An 18,952-nucleotide genomic window follows, 5' to 3' on the forward strand; every position below is an offset into this window, starting at 1 on the left:
TTTGCAGTTGACTGCCATCTTTGTAGGAACCATCCCTAACTTGTCATGATAGTTGCTATGGAGTTGCTATCCCAGATGGGAAAATATGAGTGAATCAACGCTGAAACAACATTAGGCAGAAACATTGAATCCACATTAAACCCTGACATTGAAACGATATCGACAGTGGTCGGTGACTTACAGGTTGAATCAACATTATGGTTTCAACATAACTGGCACTATATCAATGTTGATTCAACCATCATCTGAATGTGGATCTACACATTTTATATTCAGTCAAAATTTGAATCTGATTGGTATCACTTTGGTTCCCTGATGCCTTCCTCCTGCTCTGTTGCATAACAAAGCCACTTTTTGACTGTATCGCAGTAGTCCATGATTCCAGCTTTGGGTCAAACTGCTGAAAAACAAACATAATAGTGATGAAGGTGCCGGTTTGGGCCTGCTAGAAGGACAATAAACAATTAAAAAGTTTTGAAACACATTGAAATATTAAATAGTGTACTGGTTATAGATCTGAGAACAAACACTGAAACTGTGCAGTTGCCCTTCTACACTCACAGCTCAATTAATAAGGACACACTAATCAATATTTATTTTAATATTAGTTCACATATATATAATCACATTTACCTGTCAAACTGCAGCATAGTATCATATTTGTGATGGTGCACTCATGTTAAAATGAGGCGATCGATATTCAAAGTAAAGGTCTGTTTATTAGAAGACTTAAAGTTAGAACTCATCGAATTGAAAAAATGATTTATAGTAAATTCAGTAGTGATGGACCATGTGAAGCCAGGCTTCAGGCATGTACCAAGGGGGTGTGTCAGATGAAGCCCCACTTTGATGCTTGTGTCATCTTGCTAAAAACCAAATGACTGACAACAAACAATGCCTCACATGAGTTTCATGACTGTTTCATTTTGCGTGTCGGTTTTCAAAATAAAAGCGTGACAAGACCTACCGCTTCATGCTTATTGTATTTCATCACGCATTTGTTTTCAGCAGTGGCCGAAATGCAAGGAACCTTGGCCAACATAGTTCATGAGTATTAATGATGGCACTCATCAAAATGTAATGTTTGTTGCAGGTTTTTACAGCTTTGGATTGTGACCTTAGGTACAGCTTCAGTGATGTGTGGAGAATCTTAAATTCTCTTTTTACCAGATCACACAGATAAGTTTGCACAAATTACCAGAGGCAGGGTTGCAAATTAAACACTTTTTATTGAGCTCACAAAAGCCTATGGGCAAAATAGTCCGTTTATTTTATTGTACAACAATGACCACACCAAAACCAGGAGTCTATGCTGGCCCTGGAAACCTTACAGCTGAAAACCATAATTAAAACCCAATTAAATAAAGTATGACTGCTTAGGGGAGGAATAATAATAAAGAAAACACAAATATAACTAAATGCACCCGAGTGTTGTCCAACAAAAACACTTGCACAAAAATCCCTGGTGAATACAGCAACTAAAAGAAAAACTCCCCTTTCACTCATCTCCTCAATCTCTAGATTAAAGCAGCTTGGGATCCAGGGACAGCATAGGTCCTTTTATTTTACAGACTTAAAGAGGGCTAGATGATAAAAAAAACTCCCCTTCTTCAGACAAAACCCCCCAAAAAGAATATACTTTTGAACAATAATAACTATCCAGAAAATAAATTCTAAAATAACACTGAAATTGAAACAAACTAAAACTGAAACAGTAGTAGGCCAACCTTCACACAAAGAAGATAGTTAGACAAGCAACGTAAGTAGCCAGATAATAAGTAGAAACTGCCTTTACCTTCTCTAAAGGGAAACAGTTAACGGTGCTCTGTACGTCTTCTCTAGAAGTTTGTTACCTGCAACAATCAAGTGGAGGCATCAGAAATAATTCTAAACCCCCATACACTAAATGATAAACATACCTCTGGATGAATCATCAGCCTGGGATATGAAACCCTCAGTGATCTTCCTGCTTTTAAATGTAAATGCTGATTACCTGTCTCCCTAGTAAACCAGCTGTGCTCTCTGATTGGTATCAGCTCTCTGAGGGCAAGAAGAAGAGTGCCCAGCACCATACTTCCAGGACAAGATGCCCCAGCTACATTATTATGTTATGTTTTCTGACTTTATACTTGTGTGTTTTATTATGTAAAGCACTTTGAAACTGCATTGTTGCTGAAATGTGTTACACAAATACACTTGACTGAAATAAAACCAGCAAGAGGAAAAAAATATTTTATTCCCACAAGATAAAATAATCGTGTGATTCTTTTATTACAAGATTCTTAAATAAAAATAATTAACCCCTTCATCTCCAAAATTCTCAACTTCTTGAAAGTTCCACTTTTTCTTTGTTATGCAAATATATATCAGTCTTGCAGTGGAAAAAAAGACTTAGAGCTGTTGGAAGAGTAAAATTCTGGCTGATGAGTAAAAATATAAGGGATCAGATCAGAGAAGCAATAGAAATCCAAGAAAAAGATAACTTTTTAAGAACTTTAGTTTCAGGAAGCAAACTTTGTGACAATATTGCATTTACTAATTTTTTTAACCCTCTGATGCATAAGTGGGTCCTTTTGGACCCGGTGAGGCCATATTTTTGCAAAATCTTTGTAATGCAAAGTTTTCATCGCTTCATATTCCAGGTATTCCTCAAAAAATATGTTACATCACACAATTCAAATTTTTAATTGACCTTTTGTACATTTTAAGATATATCATGTTTTATATTACTACCCCATTCTTCTATAAGTGGCCCACATTCATTTCCTATGGAATTTAATGGGAATCTTTGTTTCTTACCAGCTGTGACTGTCAGGAAAACATTTTTTTGTGAACTATACACACTAAGTGTCACCCTGAATAATAATATTTTTACACATCAAGAAGTCTTACATATAAGTATTATCTTTATTTTTACCTCACAAATGTGTGTGTGTGTCAATCATGAATACTGTAACAGTGTTATTGTCACAACTCAACATATTAAGCCTTCTTCAACGTTAGCCAACACCAGTTATCCAACCAACTAGCTAACATTACCACCTATATTTTATTGTGCATGTGTATTATTTGTGTGTGTGTGTGTGTGTGTGTGTGTGTGTGTGTGTGTCTGTGTGTCTGACACCCTGGATGAGAAAATCAAAGAGAGAAAATGTGTTGAATGACATGCAAAACCTGTTGATCAATATGTTCAAGGTTATTTCTTTTATCTTTTCAATAGATAAAACTAAAATTCATAGCTACGTAAATAAAGGCAAAAATAAATGAGCTGGAAAAGAATTGAGTGCCTTCTCTGGGTCGGGGGGGGGAGGGTGGGTGTCTTGCCCTCGGTTGAAGAGTTCAAGTATCTTGGGATCTTGTTCACCAATGAGGGAAAAATAGTGACAGGCGGATTGGTGCGGCATCTGCAGTGAAGCGGGTTCTGTGCCGGTCTGTCGTAGTGAAGAGAGAGCTGAGCCAAAAAGCAGAGCTATTGATTTACCGGTCGATCGACGTTTCCATCCTCATCTGGTCATGAAGCTTTGGGTCACGTCCAAAAGAACAAGGTCACGGATACAAGCAGCCAAAATGAGTTTTCCCCGTAGTGTGTCTGGGCTCTCCCTGAGAGATAGGATGAGAAGCTCAGTCATCCAAGAGGAACTCAGATTAGAGCCACTGCTCCTTCCCGTTGAGAGGAGCCAGTGAGGGGCATCTGGTCAAGATGCCTCCAGGATGCCTCACTGGTGAGGTGTTCTGGGCACAGAGGAAGACCCAGGACATGCTGGAGGGAGTGTGTTTCTCAAATGGCCTCTGAATGCCCTGGAATTCCCCTGGAGGAGCTGGAACAAGTGGCTGGGGAGAGGGAAGTCTTGGCCTCCCTTCTTAGGCTGTTACCCGTACAACCTGACCCCAGATAAACAGAAGAAGATGGATGGATGGATGGATAGATGGATGGATGGATAAATAAATGCCCATGCATACATAAACTCACATGCATGATACACATAGCATAAGAATACAGTCAGAAATGTTAACCAGCTTGGGTAGCTATCTAATTTCAAGAAATGTGCTTTCGCACCCCCCCCCCATGCCCACACACATAACGGATGTTGACATTGTCCCTTATTGACATTTCATCATTGCTGTTGTCATTTTGTTTTAAAAATGTTCTACAAATTATTCTAAAAACATTAAAAAACTTGAAAAATCTAAATATTTCAAACATGAAATAATTCTTCTGTGAAATAAAACAAAGGTCACAGGAGAAAAGGAAATCATTACATCTATGGAAATGAAAGAGGAAGAACAAAGAAACTGTCTTCTTGTTCTCTGCTTCTTGTGAAGCAGAATTCACCAAGCGTTGGATTGTTCACCAACTATTAGGGAATGTGAGCTGGGGTTAGACCGTCGTGAGACAGGTTAGTTTTGCCCTACTGATGATGTGTTGTTGCAATAGTAACAAAATTAAATTATCATACTAATTTTGAATTAAAATGATAAAAGTAACAAAAACACATTAATTGTAACCCACGTCAAAAAGACCCACTCACACAAGACTGTAGTCATTCACTCATGCATCAGAGGGTTAAGTATGTCTATCTGAGTGACTCGGCTGTCAGTTTTCACAGCAGTTGTCACTAGTGAGAAATGAATGAACCACTGAGTAATGAACCTTTGGATGAAGCAATGGGCTGGGATGCTTCATGAGGCTTTATTTGGCCATCACTAACTCCAACTGCTGCTGGATCCATCTCTCTCGATCAATTGTGCCCATAATGCCTTTTTCCACATCTGAAGCTGCTAACCTCACCTCTATTTTGGTCAGGTGCTTCTGTCATGAAGTGGGGTGTAGATGGTGAGGAGAAAAGCGGTAGACCTAGGTAGAAATGAAGGTAATGATGATTTGATGACAAAAATCTCAACAATCCAGACATCCCAACCTAACCCTATCATGGATGACTACATTTCTATACTTAAACAGTTTGAGAGACAAGAGACATGAAACATAAGATGGGGGACGAACAGAATGACGTAATAAGACTGGAGGACTTAACGTAAGACCTGGGAGAAAACTAACGTGAGCAGGTGGCCCTCAAGGACTCACTTTGAGCAACACTGGATTAGACGATGGCATGAACTTGCTTCCCTAGTCTTTCAAATCTTATGAAATCATCAAATAAACCAAAGAAACAAAGCAGGACAAAGAAATGATAAAGTAAATGTTGGATCTTTTCCAGTACCCAACAGTATTCCTAAGGACACTGTTTCAGCCCAAATGTATTTAATGCTTTATATACAAATCAAGTTAGAGCAGTGTTTCTCAATTATTTTCTGTCATGCCCCCCAAAAATAGTACACTCAAAATATACTAATCAAGCACATTTGTATTACATAAAAAGCAATACACTTAAAGTATACCAAGTACAACTTCAATTGCTCTAAATAACATACATGAAAGTACACTTTAATCCAATTCAAATATTATGAAAATACACTAAGCACAACATAAGTTCCAAAATGTTACACTTTAAATTAATTCTAAGTAAACTTAAAGTGCACCAATTTATACTCATGATTTGTCTGACTTAAAGTATGCTGACTTTAGTGTATTCCAACGTATACTAAAATTTTAAATACTTAGTGTATTTATTTTTCGCCAGGGTTTCTTAGCATGACAGGATCAATTTTAAGAATACCACATTCAGAATTTGCAGACAGGTTTAATCAGGAGGTTGACCTCTTTCATATTTCAACTTTAATTGTGTATACATCTGAAAACAGCAAGTATGAAAATACATAGGTGGAACAGCAGACATTAAGTCCTTTCTTTGCATGTGTGCAACTGAGCATACATGTTTTACCACCTATCAAACTATTCTTCCCAGAAAAATGGCTTTGGGGTATTTGTCCCTCAGATATGACCACTGCACAAAAAAATAGTCAGATATCAGGTACAGGATCCTGCCAGTTAAAGACAGTGTTTGCACTCGGCAAATGCTTTCAACATACACTATCCCGACTTTCTTTATTCCCAGAATTCTGAGGAAAAGTCCAGTTATACATAGAGGAATGCAGGTCCCTGGACCATTACACAGCACCTGTGAAAACACAAAGAAACAAAGAGAGGGCTGAGCACATTTCCAGGATGTAACACTGACAAAGATCAGAGCATGTTTGTCTCTTCAGGATGGTAAATGGGGCATGCAATGTAAAGTTGGCTTTAATCGGAGAAATGGATGTTGTAAACACACTTATTCAAAGTTGAAGGCAACATTTAGACAAAATGCTTCTCATGCTATGAACACAAAGTTGAAATAGAGATGAAGTGATTGGGATTCTTACCGGCCAATACTGATTCATAGTTTTTCATTCCAATGTGATTTTCTCCAGTGGGTAATAAACATGTTATACCATTATTCCCAAAGATACGTGGAACGGTAGCCATTTTTATTTATATGTAGGTTTTGGTTTTAACTTTCTAGGTTTGTCAGTTGCATTATTTATTGAAGGACTCACTCCCTGACTGAGCTTGAGGTTACTGGTTCTCTCCCTGGCTGTGAACCTTGTCACAGGCCTTGACGCTCGCATCCGCATTGCTGCTGCTCAGGGATTCTGGCTGCAAGCCGATGGCTCGTTCGCAACTGTCAGTGCCAGTCATCCTCAACTGTGACCGTTCTCTCAGCAGCTTGCTGTCTTGCCTCCCTGTAATTAGTCACAGGGAGACACCTATAACTAATTACATAAGTTTATCCCATCTGTGGCGATGAAAGATGGAAATAACGGGGCGGCTGGACAGAACACAGGACAGAGAGAAACAGAAACAATGAGGGCATTGTCAACACTGAGCCTGCTTGCCAGGGACTGGGAGGCAAGACAGTAAACTGCTGAAAAGATGGGAACTAGGCATGCAGAGATCAACCAGGTACCAGCATTGATTTGCAGCCAGAAGCTCTGAGCAGCGGTAGCAAGGATGCATAAGAGAGGAGTAGCCCCAAGGAAACCGAGAGAGGAAGGTTGAAGTGACCTGAGCTGGAACTTGCCTGTTACAACCCGTCTAGGGGTGGCCAGGTCATAACACGAAGGATCCATCCTCTTCAGAGCTCAAGCAGCAAAGACACATGAAGTTGAACATTTTATAATGTTATTTATTTTTTTTAAAAAGATGCATCTTTGGTGTGAGATGTTACAACAAGGGGAGCATATGACTTCAGAGTGAGCTAATGCCGAAAACAACAAACAAAAGGAAGCTATATGAATATTAATCGACTTACCTAATTAAAAGTAAAGAAACTAAATGACAAAAACTTACCTCCCTAACTAAGAAAAACAGGAGAAAACTAATGAAACATAAAGGGCAGCTCCCTCCTACAAACGCCAGGACTTTACATGATTTTACAGACAAACAGTGTGGACGGTTGAGATGAGGATGGATGACAGGAAGTGCGCGTCTTCAGCTTTTATATCCGTCACATCCGGGACGTCTCCGTCGTCTTTCGGGAACCAATCAGAGACAGGCACCTGCACACTCATATTTGCATAATTAAAGGGCGCCAGTCGTAACACTTTCACTCAACATTATTGTGCATGTTGGCCAGATGAAGAGGAGGGTCCTCCCGGGCCTGAGACAAGGACCGGATGAAAGGAGGATTGGGGGAGATACGAGGCCTGGCGCCAGAGAGCTGGATCTATGGCTCGGGGTCAACCACAAAAGGACTGCAGGTGGGAGCCAACTGTTAACTATTATTGTTAAGGCTTCTCAACATTTTAGTATTGCATTGTGCTGTGATGTTTTAAGTAAAGGTCTTAGCCATCACTTACTGTACAGTTTTTTAGGGTCCAGATGTATAAAATCAAGAAAATGTAATCACAGGAAGCCAAAGAAGTCCAACAAATTTGATTTGAGTCTACAACTTGGATTGCTCTTTGGCAGCCACCTACAGAGAACATCAATGCTACTACTTAGTGTGTCTGCACAATTATTACTCAAATTGTAGATTTGAGAATTAATTTCATTGTTGAACATCTACTGCACTCTCTGTCAATCCAAAATGTTAATAACCTCTCAAACCTGAATATTTAAGAAAGTAAAAGTGAGATTTTGGCTTTTTTAGTACAATATCTATGTGTGCAGAATTATTGTGCAACTGAATTCAAACTGAAACTTTTCCCATCTCACTTGTTTGTTGTTATCTTTAAAGTGAGAATACTAAATACACAACTTAAAATTGACAAACTTTTCTGACATTTGAAAAATATATCAGTGACCAATATAACCACCTATCTTTTCAATAACAGTTATAAGCCTTTCACTCATAGATTCTGTCAGTTTCTTGATCTGTTAACGATCAACTTTTTGTGCAGCAGCAACCTCAGCCTCCTAGACACATTGGATCAGAGATGTGATGAAAAGCTCACAATTTCTCTATGGGGTTTAGTTCTGGTGAGGAAGGGGGCCACTTCATTCTTCTTTCATCTTTAAATCCTTTACTGGCCAGACACATAGTGGAGTACTTTGATGCATGTTATGGAGCATTGTCCTGCATAAAAATCATGGTCTTCTTGAAAGATGCAGATATTTTCCTGTATCACTGCTTGAAGAAAGTGTCTTCTAAAAACTGTCAGCAGGTTTGGGAGTTGATTTTGAATCCATGTTGAACCTGAACAGGTCCAACTATTTCATCTTTAATGATACCAGCCCATACCAGTACCTCGCCTTGCTGCCGTGGAGCTCTGTGCCCATTACTGTGGAGTAAAGAGCAGGTCCATCCATGTGGTCCATAAAGAGTCACTCTCATCTCATCAGTCCATAAAGCTTTGGAAAATCTTTCTTAAAATCTGTCTTGGTCCGGTTTTGACATTTCAACAATATCTCTTGTTCAGTGATGGTCAGGTTTCAGCCTTCTTTACCTTGGCCATGTCTCTGAGCTCTGAACATCTTGTACTTCTGGAACTCCAGGTAGGTTGCAGTTCTGGAAGAAGATAATGGGTTCCTGACAGCTTCATGTTTGAGTCTTCTCAAATTTTTAGGAGTTTGTTTACGTCTTCTTTACTCAACAAGTTTCTTGTGACCCTGTTTACAATTTGCAGCAAAACATTCTGCAAATGTTTTGCAAATGATTGGCCAAAGGCCAAATGCGGATAAAAGTATGAAGTGGCGTGTGAATTGGAGAAACGCACCTACCACCATGGCAGGCTGGCAATTAGAACAAAAAAAAGAATGGATGGATGGATGGATGGATGGATGGATGGATGGATGGACGGACGGACGGACGGACGGACGGACGGACGGACGGACGGACGGACGGACGGACGGACGGACGGATGGATGGGGAGGACTGACCATCTGGATTACAGACTGATGCACATACTGTATATGAGGTGGCCATAATCTGTCACGATTTAACAAGAAAATTGTATCAAATATAATTTGTATAGAGCTTCGGGGCGTGACGTCACTGCTCTAGGCGGAAGAGAGCTGAGTGCCGTGTTGTTTGGCCACAAACATAACCAAGAATAGAACAAAGCCGACTGTCTCACAAATATTTTAAATTTTTGAATATTTTAAGTTACTTAAAATAACTTAGCAATGGTACAAACTTGCAGCGTTATTGGGTCAATGTTCGATCACATGACCAAAACGATAAAAAGATGGAAAACAGACTTTAGTTTCACAGTTTTTCTGCTTGTGAACAACACCAGGGAGCTAAGCTATCGGAGTTAACAAAAAGGAGACGAATGTCCTGGTATCAGCAGTGAGACATCCGAATATCACCTTCTCCAACATCTCAAAATACCTAAAAGTTTGCTCCAGACAAGTCCATTCAGGTGAGTTTCTAAATTCCTTTGTTGTTGGTGTTTCATAATGTTTAGCTATGATTTGTCCAGGTTACTCATGTTCAATTCTGTTGAGTTCATTTAAGTGGGTCAACCTTGTTTAGGTTGGGCTTTTATTTTTTATGTAGCATAGTCCGAGTTTTGTCAGTGGACATCAAGGTTATTCAATTATTGCTAAGTAAACTGTTTAAGTTTTCTAGTGTTATAATTTACAGTATCAATACTGATGCGTGTTCTGATGTCTCCTCTTCAAGGCAAACTGTCCTATGAAGTGAATGAGCTCAATCCAGACTGGGTTCCAAAGCTGAATCCGGGTCACTGCGAGGTAAACGCCACAACATCAGACCCACATGCGCCTCAATTAAAGAGGCGATACAGCAAGACCACGGTGGACCGACAAGTGAGGGAACAAGTTACAGAAACATCACAAGAGGTAAATAATGAAAGCACAGAAGGGGAGGCTGTAGAAGAGGAGCGACTTCAAGAGGGTGAGGAGGAAACTCCAGGAGAGGAGCTCAGCAAGGCAACAAACTCTGAAGATGAACATGAACCAGCGGCAAAAAGGCAACAAATAGAGAAGAAATGAACCGCCTGTTACAGGGAGCTCAGGTCAGAGCTGAATAAACAAACAGCTGGACACAGATTTTCTCAAGGATGACACTAAAAAAGTAAAATATCATACATTTGTCATTTTTAAAACGTTTCAGAGTGAACAATAAAGGTGACAAGAAAATTTTATGAAATAAATCACACTTTAAATAAATACTTGTTGGAGTTAATATATTTCAGGTAAGTGAACATGTTATGAAGTAGATCCTGTCCTAGAATTTTATGTCAGTGAACATTACAGGTAACAAATGTGCAGAGAGAATCAAAAAACATGTTTCTGTCAAGGTTTTGGGTCACTCACCACATCAGGCTGGAGTCTGAACACCAAAGGGAGGGAGTATCTCAGAGCGTTCAGGGTACTAACAACAGAGGAACTCCATGACTGGGCCACCTCTCGGCTCCGTGGGATCCGGTTGATGGTGAACTAAACAGTTAAAACATAGTCAGGATTTTTTTCTTTTGGATCTGTAAAAGAAAGTAAATAATTACTCTCTAAACCTGACAACTTCCTGCTTCATAGCTGGCAAGAAGAAGTGTTTGAGATAACAGGCAATGAGTAATTTTTATCATTGTGGAGGAGTGATGTCTAGTTTTTGCAGAATTGTTTTCAAATAGCCACATTGGAAGATTTTTAGCATCAATGTGGTGTTGAAGATCATCTAACAACAATTTAATCCATAAATTCAGATGTTAACCAGGGGAATCCCAACTTTTTATTTTGTGTTTATTTTTCTTTTAGTCCTAATAGTTCAACGGTTCTATTTCAGTTAAGTGCTTTTTCTGTTTGCATCACAATAAATTTATAGTGTTGTAGATATACTGGCACTTTTAGATTGAAATATATATTATTTTTCTTGACCACATATTAAGCTAATTTCTTTAGTTTTACTGATGTGTCGGTAACATTGTTTTCTGATAAACTGACAATTGTTGTACAACCTGAAAAGAAAAACTTGAGCAATGATGGAAGATCTCTGAATTATAACATACTTTATTGATACATAGGCTTAATAGATATTGACATCTTAAATTCTAAGATGTTCCAGGTCAGGATTTTTTTTCTTTCCCATGTCGGTGCACTTTTGGCCTGGAGTGACCAGAGACCTCAAGACCTGCTTCTTCTGAATTTGGATGGCGAGCCCCAGCCCAGAGAACCCAGTAGATAGTGACCCGACTGGTCACTATCCTTGAAATACTAAAGAGAATTAACTGACACATTGGAAAATACTGTTCTTTATTTCATTTTATTTTTTGTTTTAAAAAAAATATCACGCATGTTCAATTGTACATGTGGATCCACAATTGTTTATATTATTAAATTGTACTTTTTCTTATTCACACTGTGTATTCTCCTCTGTTGTTATTCACACCTAGGCTCCCTAGAATTTTGAATCTTTTGATCAGGCCCAACTTTTTGAATATACTTGTATAGTAACGGTATTAGTTATATCAAATCAAATTTTATTTGTATAGCACATTTCAGCAGCAAGGCATTTCAAAGTGCTTTACATCATAAACACAAAGTCATGCAACATAGAATAAACAATATATTGTTTCATATTACATTTCAAAAACAATTCTAAACAGAATGTGTTTTTAGTTGAGATTTAAAGGAAGTCAGGGTTTCCTCTGTTTTACAGTTTTCTGGAAGTTTGTTCCAAATTTTTGGTGCATAGATGCTGAAAGCTGCTTCTCCTCTTTTGGTTCTGGTTCTGGGGATGCAGAGCAGAACCAGAACCAGAACCTGAGAGTCTGGAAGGTTGATACAACAACAGCAGATCTTTAATGTATTGTGGTGCTAAACCATTCAGTGATTTATAAACTAACAACAGTATTTTAAAATCTATTCTTTGAGCTACAGGGAGCCAGTGGAGGGACTTTAAAACTGCTGTTATGTCTCTATCTTCCTGGTTTTAGTGAGAACAGGAGCAGCAGCTTCTGGATCAGCTGCAGCTGGAGGATTGATTTGTTGGACAGGCCTGTGAAGACGCTGTTACAATAATCAATGCGACTAAAGATAAACGCATGAATGAGTTTCTCTAGATCTGGCTGAGACATTAGTCCTCTAATCCTGGAGATGTTCTTCAGTGATAGAAGGCTGACTTTGTAATTGTCTTTATGTGGCTCGTAAGGTTCAAGTCCGAGTCCGTCACTACTCCCAGGTTTTGGGCCTGATCTCTAGTTTTTAGTTGTAATAACTGAAGCTGTGCATTGACTCTAGATCTATAGCTCTAGATCTATAGCTTTAGATCTATAGCTCTAGTTCGTTCCTCTGTAGGTCAAAAATAATGACTTCAGTTTTGTTTCTGTTCAGCTGGAGAAAGTTTTGACACATCCACACATTTATCTGTTCTAAACATTTATTCAGTGATTGGATGGGGTCAAAGGTCACCTGGTGACATTGTGATGTAGAGCTGTGTGTCATCTGCATAGTTATGGTAGCTAATATTATTTCCTATTATAACCTGAGCTAGTGGGACAATATAAATATTGAATAAGAGGGGTCCTAGGATTGAACCTTGGGGCACCCCACATGTGACCTTTGACCTCTTTGATGAGAAGTTTCCAATTGAAACAAAGAAATCCCTGTTCTTTATGTAGGATTCCAACCAGTGAAGCACTGGACCGGAGAGTCCGACCCAACTCTCCAGTCGATTCAGTAATATGTCAAAAGCTGCACTGAGGTCCAACAGAACCAGCACTGTGGTTCTCCCACAGTCCGTATTTATATGGATATCATTGCTGTTTGTCCAAGTGGGTCAAAGAATAAATAACTTTCATAGATAACAGCAAAGTGATCCGACAGTGCGATTTCAGTTACAGAGACATTGGAAATATTCACACCATTACTGATAACCAGGTCCAGTGTGTGTCCTTGAGTGTGTGTTGCTTGTTTCACATGTTGTGTTAAACCAAAATTTTCTAAAATATTAAAAGCTTTTTTGCCCCTCTGTTTTGGGGTTTGTCCACATGAATGTTGAAATCACCAACAATTATTAATCAATCATAATCAATGCATATGAGAGATAGAAGATCATTCAAGTCAGTAAAGAAATGTTCCACGTATGTTGGAGTTTTGTATAAAGTTAGTGTCAAAGTTCATTTGTGGCCTTCAATCTCAATTCTTAGATACTCAAAAGAGGTGAAATGACCCAAAGAGATTTTACTACAATTTATGGTTTTCTTAAATATACAAGCCACGCCTCCTCCTTTTTCATGTTTTTTATTCTCACTTAAAAAATTGTAGTTAGGAGGCGCTGATGAGGGCATCATGTCACAGAAAGCAGGGGTTTCCAGATCTATCTCCAATTAACTGTGCCAGTCAATCAAAAGTTTCTAAACCCATGATGTCATTATCTGGGTTTTCAGTCACTATTTACAGAAATAGTAATTATTCTGTACTTAAACCTCTGATTTTGAAGTCAATTATTAAAAAGATCCTTGACATGTTCTCTCTCTCTCTCTATTGTGGCATTTAACCATTCAGGTAATTCAAGCTGATCCAACACGAGAAGTTCCCTCTGATTTAACTTCAGTCAGTGAGAAAATCAGATGTCAGTGAACTTTTGGTTTCAACGATAGATTTCAGCAGCTGCTCTGGTTCTCCCTGCTACTTACTACCGCAGTAAAATCGACACATCAGTGCCTGTACCTGGACGTCAGCGTCTGACTTTGGTTTAGAACTTTCAAAGGCGACAATTTTCTCCTCACTCATCTTGTCAGTGTCAGCGATCACGTAGTGTCGAGGTGTGTAGGCAGCGGAGAGGCTCTCCATCAGCCGCATGATCTCGGTGGTGTGACCACCTGGAAACACGGAGAGCAGACAAACAGGAAGAGAAACGAAATCAACATGCAGCTGCATCACCCAGGGACACTTGGTCACCAGTTTCTTTTTACTGATGATGGTCACTAAAGTGAACACAGGACACCTGTCCTGATCTGGTCAGACACGGTGGTGCGAGCCAGAAGAGACTGTTCCAGCTGTGGACCTGACCAACTGCCTGCCTCCATGTTGAATCTTACCTGATCCTGCAACGACCAGAACCGCAACATGGCTTCTGGTTTTGGGCGGATGATTAGATCCCGAATTGAAGACAAAATAAACCCGAAGAAGAAATAATAAAGCTGTCAGGAAAAAAGATAACATAACCCCAAAAAGCAACATGACAGCAACTACGGAAGCAGTTTTAGACCAAAAGACATTACTTCTTCTTCTGAATGGCATTAATTCTGTTGCATTGCGCCCCCTGTGGTTTGTTTCAGTGACAACTCAACTTCCATAAAATCTGCGTTTTTGCTTTTTCAGTGCTGCAGAAGAAAAAGCGTTCAAGAAGCATTAATGTACAAAGTGGCAAAGCAGGATAGTAAAACACATTAACTAACTAAAAGTCCACTTCATTAGCAATTACAATAAACCAAAAATGGAATTATAGCATACTGTAATCACACAACTAAATAAGATATGTAATGCCAATATCACTAAAATACATTTTAAATATATTTTAAATGTAATTCAATCACAAAAATAGTACACTCAAAATATACTAATCAAGCTCGTTTATATTACATAAAAAATAATATACTTAAAGCATACTAAGTGTACTGTAAGTTGTTCAAAAAGTACATTTAGTACACTTTAAATACTATTAAAATACACTAAGCACACAATTAGTTGTTCCAAAATGTCACACTTTAAGTTAACTAATCCTAAGAGAACTTGAAGTATACTGATGATTAGTCTGACTTAAAGTATGCTTAGGTACACTAAAATTTAACACACTTTCTGAAAAATCTCCTGCTGTTAAACATATGACAGATTACTGGATAAAGACATTTTTCGTTGCTCATTTTTGGTGGCTCAAACATACTATCGCACAAAATCATTGAGAATTTGAAACGTTGCTCTTTATTTGCCAAAGTTATGAGGGGCTGGGGAATATTTCAGCTGCCTGGATTAATCAGTTCCTCCTCCATTCCTTAGAAACAAATTACTTTATCAAAAGGTCTTTCACTGTTTTTCTTCCTCTCTTCATCAACAATAAATCCTGAGGATTTGGTAGCAGTCTGCATACATCTTCTTTTACCAATGCTGAAGCAGGTTTCTCCAAGTCTTTCTCACTAACTGGGAAAAGAGAGGAGATGGTGTATTGGGCTCTAAATATGGAGTGTAGCTGAAAATATTGATCTAAACCAAACAATGAATGGAACATTGGTTCCACCATGGAAACAGTCACACAGTCTTTAAATATGATTTTTAAAACAACAATATGGTTATTACAATCATATTTTCATAAATATAAATGTAGCCTATTTAACATTACATTAACTTATTGGGTAACTTATAGTAGCTATTGGTTATTGTGTAACCTGGTTGAATTTATATGTTGTTATAATTACTCAAAATGTTTTTCTTTGGTTATTTGTATGGGTTCCTACCTGACTGAAAATCTCTGTTATTGTTTTAACTGTGTTACTTTAAGAACGGAAGCCCCTCCCCTTTTGTTTCTTCCTCTGTGGTATTGCCTTTAAAATGTTTGCGTCCCTTAGACCCCCCCTTTTGTCATGTTGTCCTGTGGGAGAGGTGTGCATTATTTATTTTGTATCTAAATACATCCAGTTTATTTATAGATTTATTAAGTTAATTTCTGTTATGTACTTTTGTTTATGTAGGGCTTGGAGCGGGCAGCCTGTAACACGGTTATTTCTATTTGTTATTCTTGTCAGAATAAACCCTTTTAAAGGTGAACCACGGCCTGATCATTTAAAACCAGCACAACGCAGATCGGATCCGGTTACACTTGCACTGAATTTTTTTCTTCTACTTGAGTAAATATTTTCATTGCTTCCCTAACTTGATTGATTTTATATTTAAAGAAATGACTCCAGAGACTGGAAACTTATTTTTAGATTTCTGCAATGTAGAGCTCATGTTTATATAAATCTGAGCTTAATTACTCAACATTTTATATATGTCTCTGTTTACATCCTTATAGTTTATTTTGTATTAATAAACATTGTTATTTCATTTGAAAGTTTAAAAAAATAAGCCAATGCCACCCTGAGCACCATTCCCTGCTAAATTACTGCAGAGCTGGGCTGAGCTGTCTAAAATTGTTTTTGATATATTTGATCTTTCGCATGACTGCATAAATATTTTGAAGAACGACAGAGACTAACCAGCATGCATTGCCTCCAGGGCATGATTAATTGGATGAGGTGAAGACACCCGTGTGAAATCACGCGCCATGCCTTCTCCAATTCCCGTCACGCGCCTGTTACGGAAAGACGTCTACCCGTCGGCAGACATCGCGGCTTGGAGCAGCCCGCTCTTTCAGCTGTCCCTAGGGCCCACCCTGCAGGTCCCTCCCCAGCGGTTTCATGGTAAAGTCGCAAGCCGCCTCTGGTCCTCCGTGATTCAATGGGATCAGCTGCGCTCCGTGGAGGTTGTGGGCTCCGGGGGCTTCGGCTCCGTGTACAAGGCGGAGTACCTCGGGGAAACTGTTGCGCTGAAGAAAGTAAAAAAGAGCACAAAGAACAAACTGGCCTCCCGACAGAGTTTCTGGGCTGAGCTGAACGCCGCACATCTCCACCATAAAAACGTCGTGCGCATCATCGCCGCAAGTACGTGCGTGTTGGCGGACCTGGAGGAGGAAGCGATCGGAGCCATCGTCATGGAGTTCGTGGGCAGCAGAAATCTGCAGCAGATCATATATGAGAGTTCGGAGGAGCTCGGGGAGGATCGCTGGCTGAAGTTCTCCACGGACATCGTGAAGGGCTTGAGCTTCCTTCACTCCCACAGCGTTGTGCATCTGGACATCAAACCAGCCAACGTGCTGGTGTCACGGGGAGAAGTGTGCAAAATTGCCGATTTTGGTTGTTCCCTGAAGCTGGAGCGTGACTGTGAAGTGAGCGCCGTCAGCCCCCAGGTCAGCCACGGATGTGGCACGTATTCACACCGAGCCCCGGAGCTGCTCAAAGGGGAGCAGGTGTCTCCTAAAGCGGACATCTTCTCGTTGGGGATAACCATGTGGCAGCTTCTGACCAGAGAGCCACCCTACACGGGAGACAGGCAACACGTCCTTTATGCTGTTGTGGCGCACAATCTGAGGCCGTCTGTATGTGACCACTCGGTGTTTCTGTCTGTGCTGGGGAAGCGCTGTGCGGCGTTGCTGGGCCGCTGCTGGAGCGCAGATGTCCGCTGCAGACCCAGTGCTGAGGATGTGCTGCATCAGCTTGAGCTCCTAAGGTCCCTTAGGTGATTGTGTGTTATTTTGTTATTATTATTCATTCTTATTTTGGAGAGTTTCGCAGCTCTCAGTTGGGACATAATGTGCCTCAAACTTAAACGTCCAGAGGAGGTGAAGACTTGGGTTCTGCCTTCTAATCAGTCAGCAGACCAGCCTTTTTTTTCCAGCAACTCCACATGTATTTTTTGTTATCTAAAATTGATTCAAATATTTTCATTTAAATTGTTGTAACCATATATATATATATATAAAAACACACACACACGCACGCACGCACTCACACACATAAATTTAATATTAATTCATTAGGCCCAATTCCCATACTATAGTTCTCAAGCTGTAAATATATTTTTAGGCAATGGTTAAGAAGACTAGGGCTGCTGACAAAAAAGAATTTGATTAAAATTTTAAAAATCTGATTAAAATCTGATTTTTAAAATTTTTTTAGTGGCCCTAATCCTCTTCTTGGAATACTGTACTTATTAGGAAACATTTCAGTTCCTACTTAAGTTTTTGGTTTTTAGATGACTATTTGTATGTTAAATTTAAAGTAATTATTGTTGATATGAATAAATTCTAGAAATATGTCACTCAGTTTGGCAGCATGTACTTCCATTGAGATTGTTTTCTTTTTCATTCCCAGGAGGAAATGCATTTTTGGACAATCATTTTTCTTTGTTTTGGACTCTATGCAGTTTTTTTTAAAATTTAGTTAGTATTTTCCATCAATAAGAGCCAACATATCTAAACATCACAAGGTACCCTGAAGCATTACAAGCACTGAAGAGGTTGACAGATTGGAATGGACTTGAGTGAGGCTGGATTGCTACATCCTGCAATGGCTGGATCTGTTGCCAGGTGTTGGAACCAGGCATATGCGTGAGGACAGTGTTGTTGTGAACATATCTAACTTTGAGACTTGGGGCTGTTTATGCTGCATCCATGAGACTTCTAGTGATCTTGACTTATTTTAGCTAATAAAAGCAGAAGTGACTGCCTAATTCTGATGGAGACTGCATGACTCCTGGTGTCATCCTGGACATCCCAGTTCTTTTCAAACCAAACAATGACTCTGTATCTAAAGCAGATGTAATGAATGATGAGGCTTATCTGCACACACTGCTCTATTTTTAGAAACCTAAATGTGCAATGTCCTAACTTGAGACTCTCCAAAAGGCTGTGTGTGATGTTACAGCTTCCTGTTTTCTGCTTGATTAAATATAAGCAGGAAAATACAAATCAAACTCTCCCATCAACAATCAGCATAGGAAAATATACAATAA

General features: G+C 39.2%; 2 protein-coding genes across 5 annotated transcripts; one reads left to right on the plus strand and one right to left on the minus strand.

Moving 5' to 3' along the window:
- Positions 1-1,215: 1,215 nt before the first annotated feature.
- alg14 (ALG14 UDP-N-acetylglucosaminyltransferase subunit) lies at positions 1,216-14,622 on the minus strand. 4 transcript variants are annotated; one of them, XM_055022785.1, is made up of 6 exons: positions 14,446-14,622; positions 14,075-14,226; positions 10,724-10,846; positions 5,989-6,077; positions 4,790-4,855; positions 1,216-1,853 (listed from the first exon to the last, which is right to left on the minus strand). In XM_055022785.1, the coding sequence occupies exons 1-5, from the start codon at positions 14,585-14,587 to the stop codon at positions 4,801-4,803; spliced, it is 561 nt and encodes a 186-aa protein (XP_054878760.1). In that variant the 5' UTR covers positions 14,588-14,622; the 3' UTR covers positions 1,216-1,853; positions 4,790-4,800. The 4 variants fall into 4 exon arrangements, with proteins under 4 accessions (XP_054878760.1, XP_054878759.1, XP_054878758.1 ...); XM_055022784.1 differs by lacking the exon at positions 1,216-1,853 and adding an exon at positions 2,217-3,882; XM_055022782.1 differs by lacking the exons at positions 1,216-1,853; positions 4,790-4,855 and adding exons at positions 6,496-6,681; positions 7,020-7,071 and having other exon boundaries at positions 5,684-6,077.
- Positions 14,623-16,613: 1,991 nt separating this feature from the next.
- mos (v-mos Moloney murine sarcoma viral oncogene homolog) lies at positions 16,614-18,676 on the plus strand. Its single transcript, XM_055022780.1, has 2 exons — positions 16,614-17,677; positions 18,313-18,676. Exons 1-2 carry the CDS (start codon positions 16,668-16,670, stop codon positions 18,383-18,385), a joined length of 1,083 nt encoding a protein of 360 aa, XP_054878755.1. The 5' UTR covers positions 16,614-16,667; the 3' UTR covers positions 18,386-18,676.
- The last annotated feature ends 276 nt before the right edge of the window (positions 18,677-18,952 follow it).

The sequence above is a fragment of the Poeciliopsis prolifica genome, unplaced genomic scaffold, assembly GCF_027474105.1.
Source record: "Poeciliopsis prolifica strain line A6 unplaced genomic scaffold, Auburn_PproV2 SCAFFOLD090, whole genome shotgun sequence".
In the NCBI taxonomy this organism is placed as follows: Eukaryota; Metazoa; Chordata; class Actinopteri; order Cyprinodontiformes; family Poeciliidae; genus Poeciliopsis; species Poeciliopsis prolifica.

Coding starts and splice junctions, on each gene's coding strand:
- alg14 (XM_055022782.1), bottom strand. CDS start 14,587: ATGTTGCTTTTTGGGGTTATGTTATCTTTTTTCCTGACAGCTTTATTA. Junction 10,847..14,074: donor AGTCAGACGCTGACGTCCAG/GTACAGGCACTG, acceptor TTAACTGTTTAG/TTCACCATCAACCGGATCCC. Junction 7,072..10,723: donor TCAGACTCCAGCCTGATGTG/GTGAGTGACCCA, acceptor TGAGCTCTGAAG/AGGATGGATCCTTCGTGTTA.
- mos (XM_055022780.1), top strand. CDS start 16,668: ATGCCTTCTCCAATTCCCGTCACGCGCCTGTTACGGAAAGACGTCTAC. Junction 17,678..18,312: donor GAGCTCCTAAGGTCCCTTAG/GTGATTGTGTGT, acceptor TTTCATTCCCAG/GAGGAAATGCATTTTTGGAC.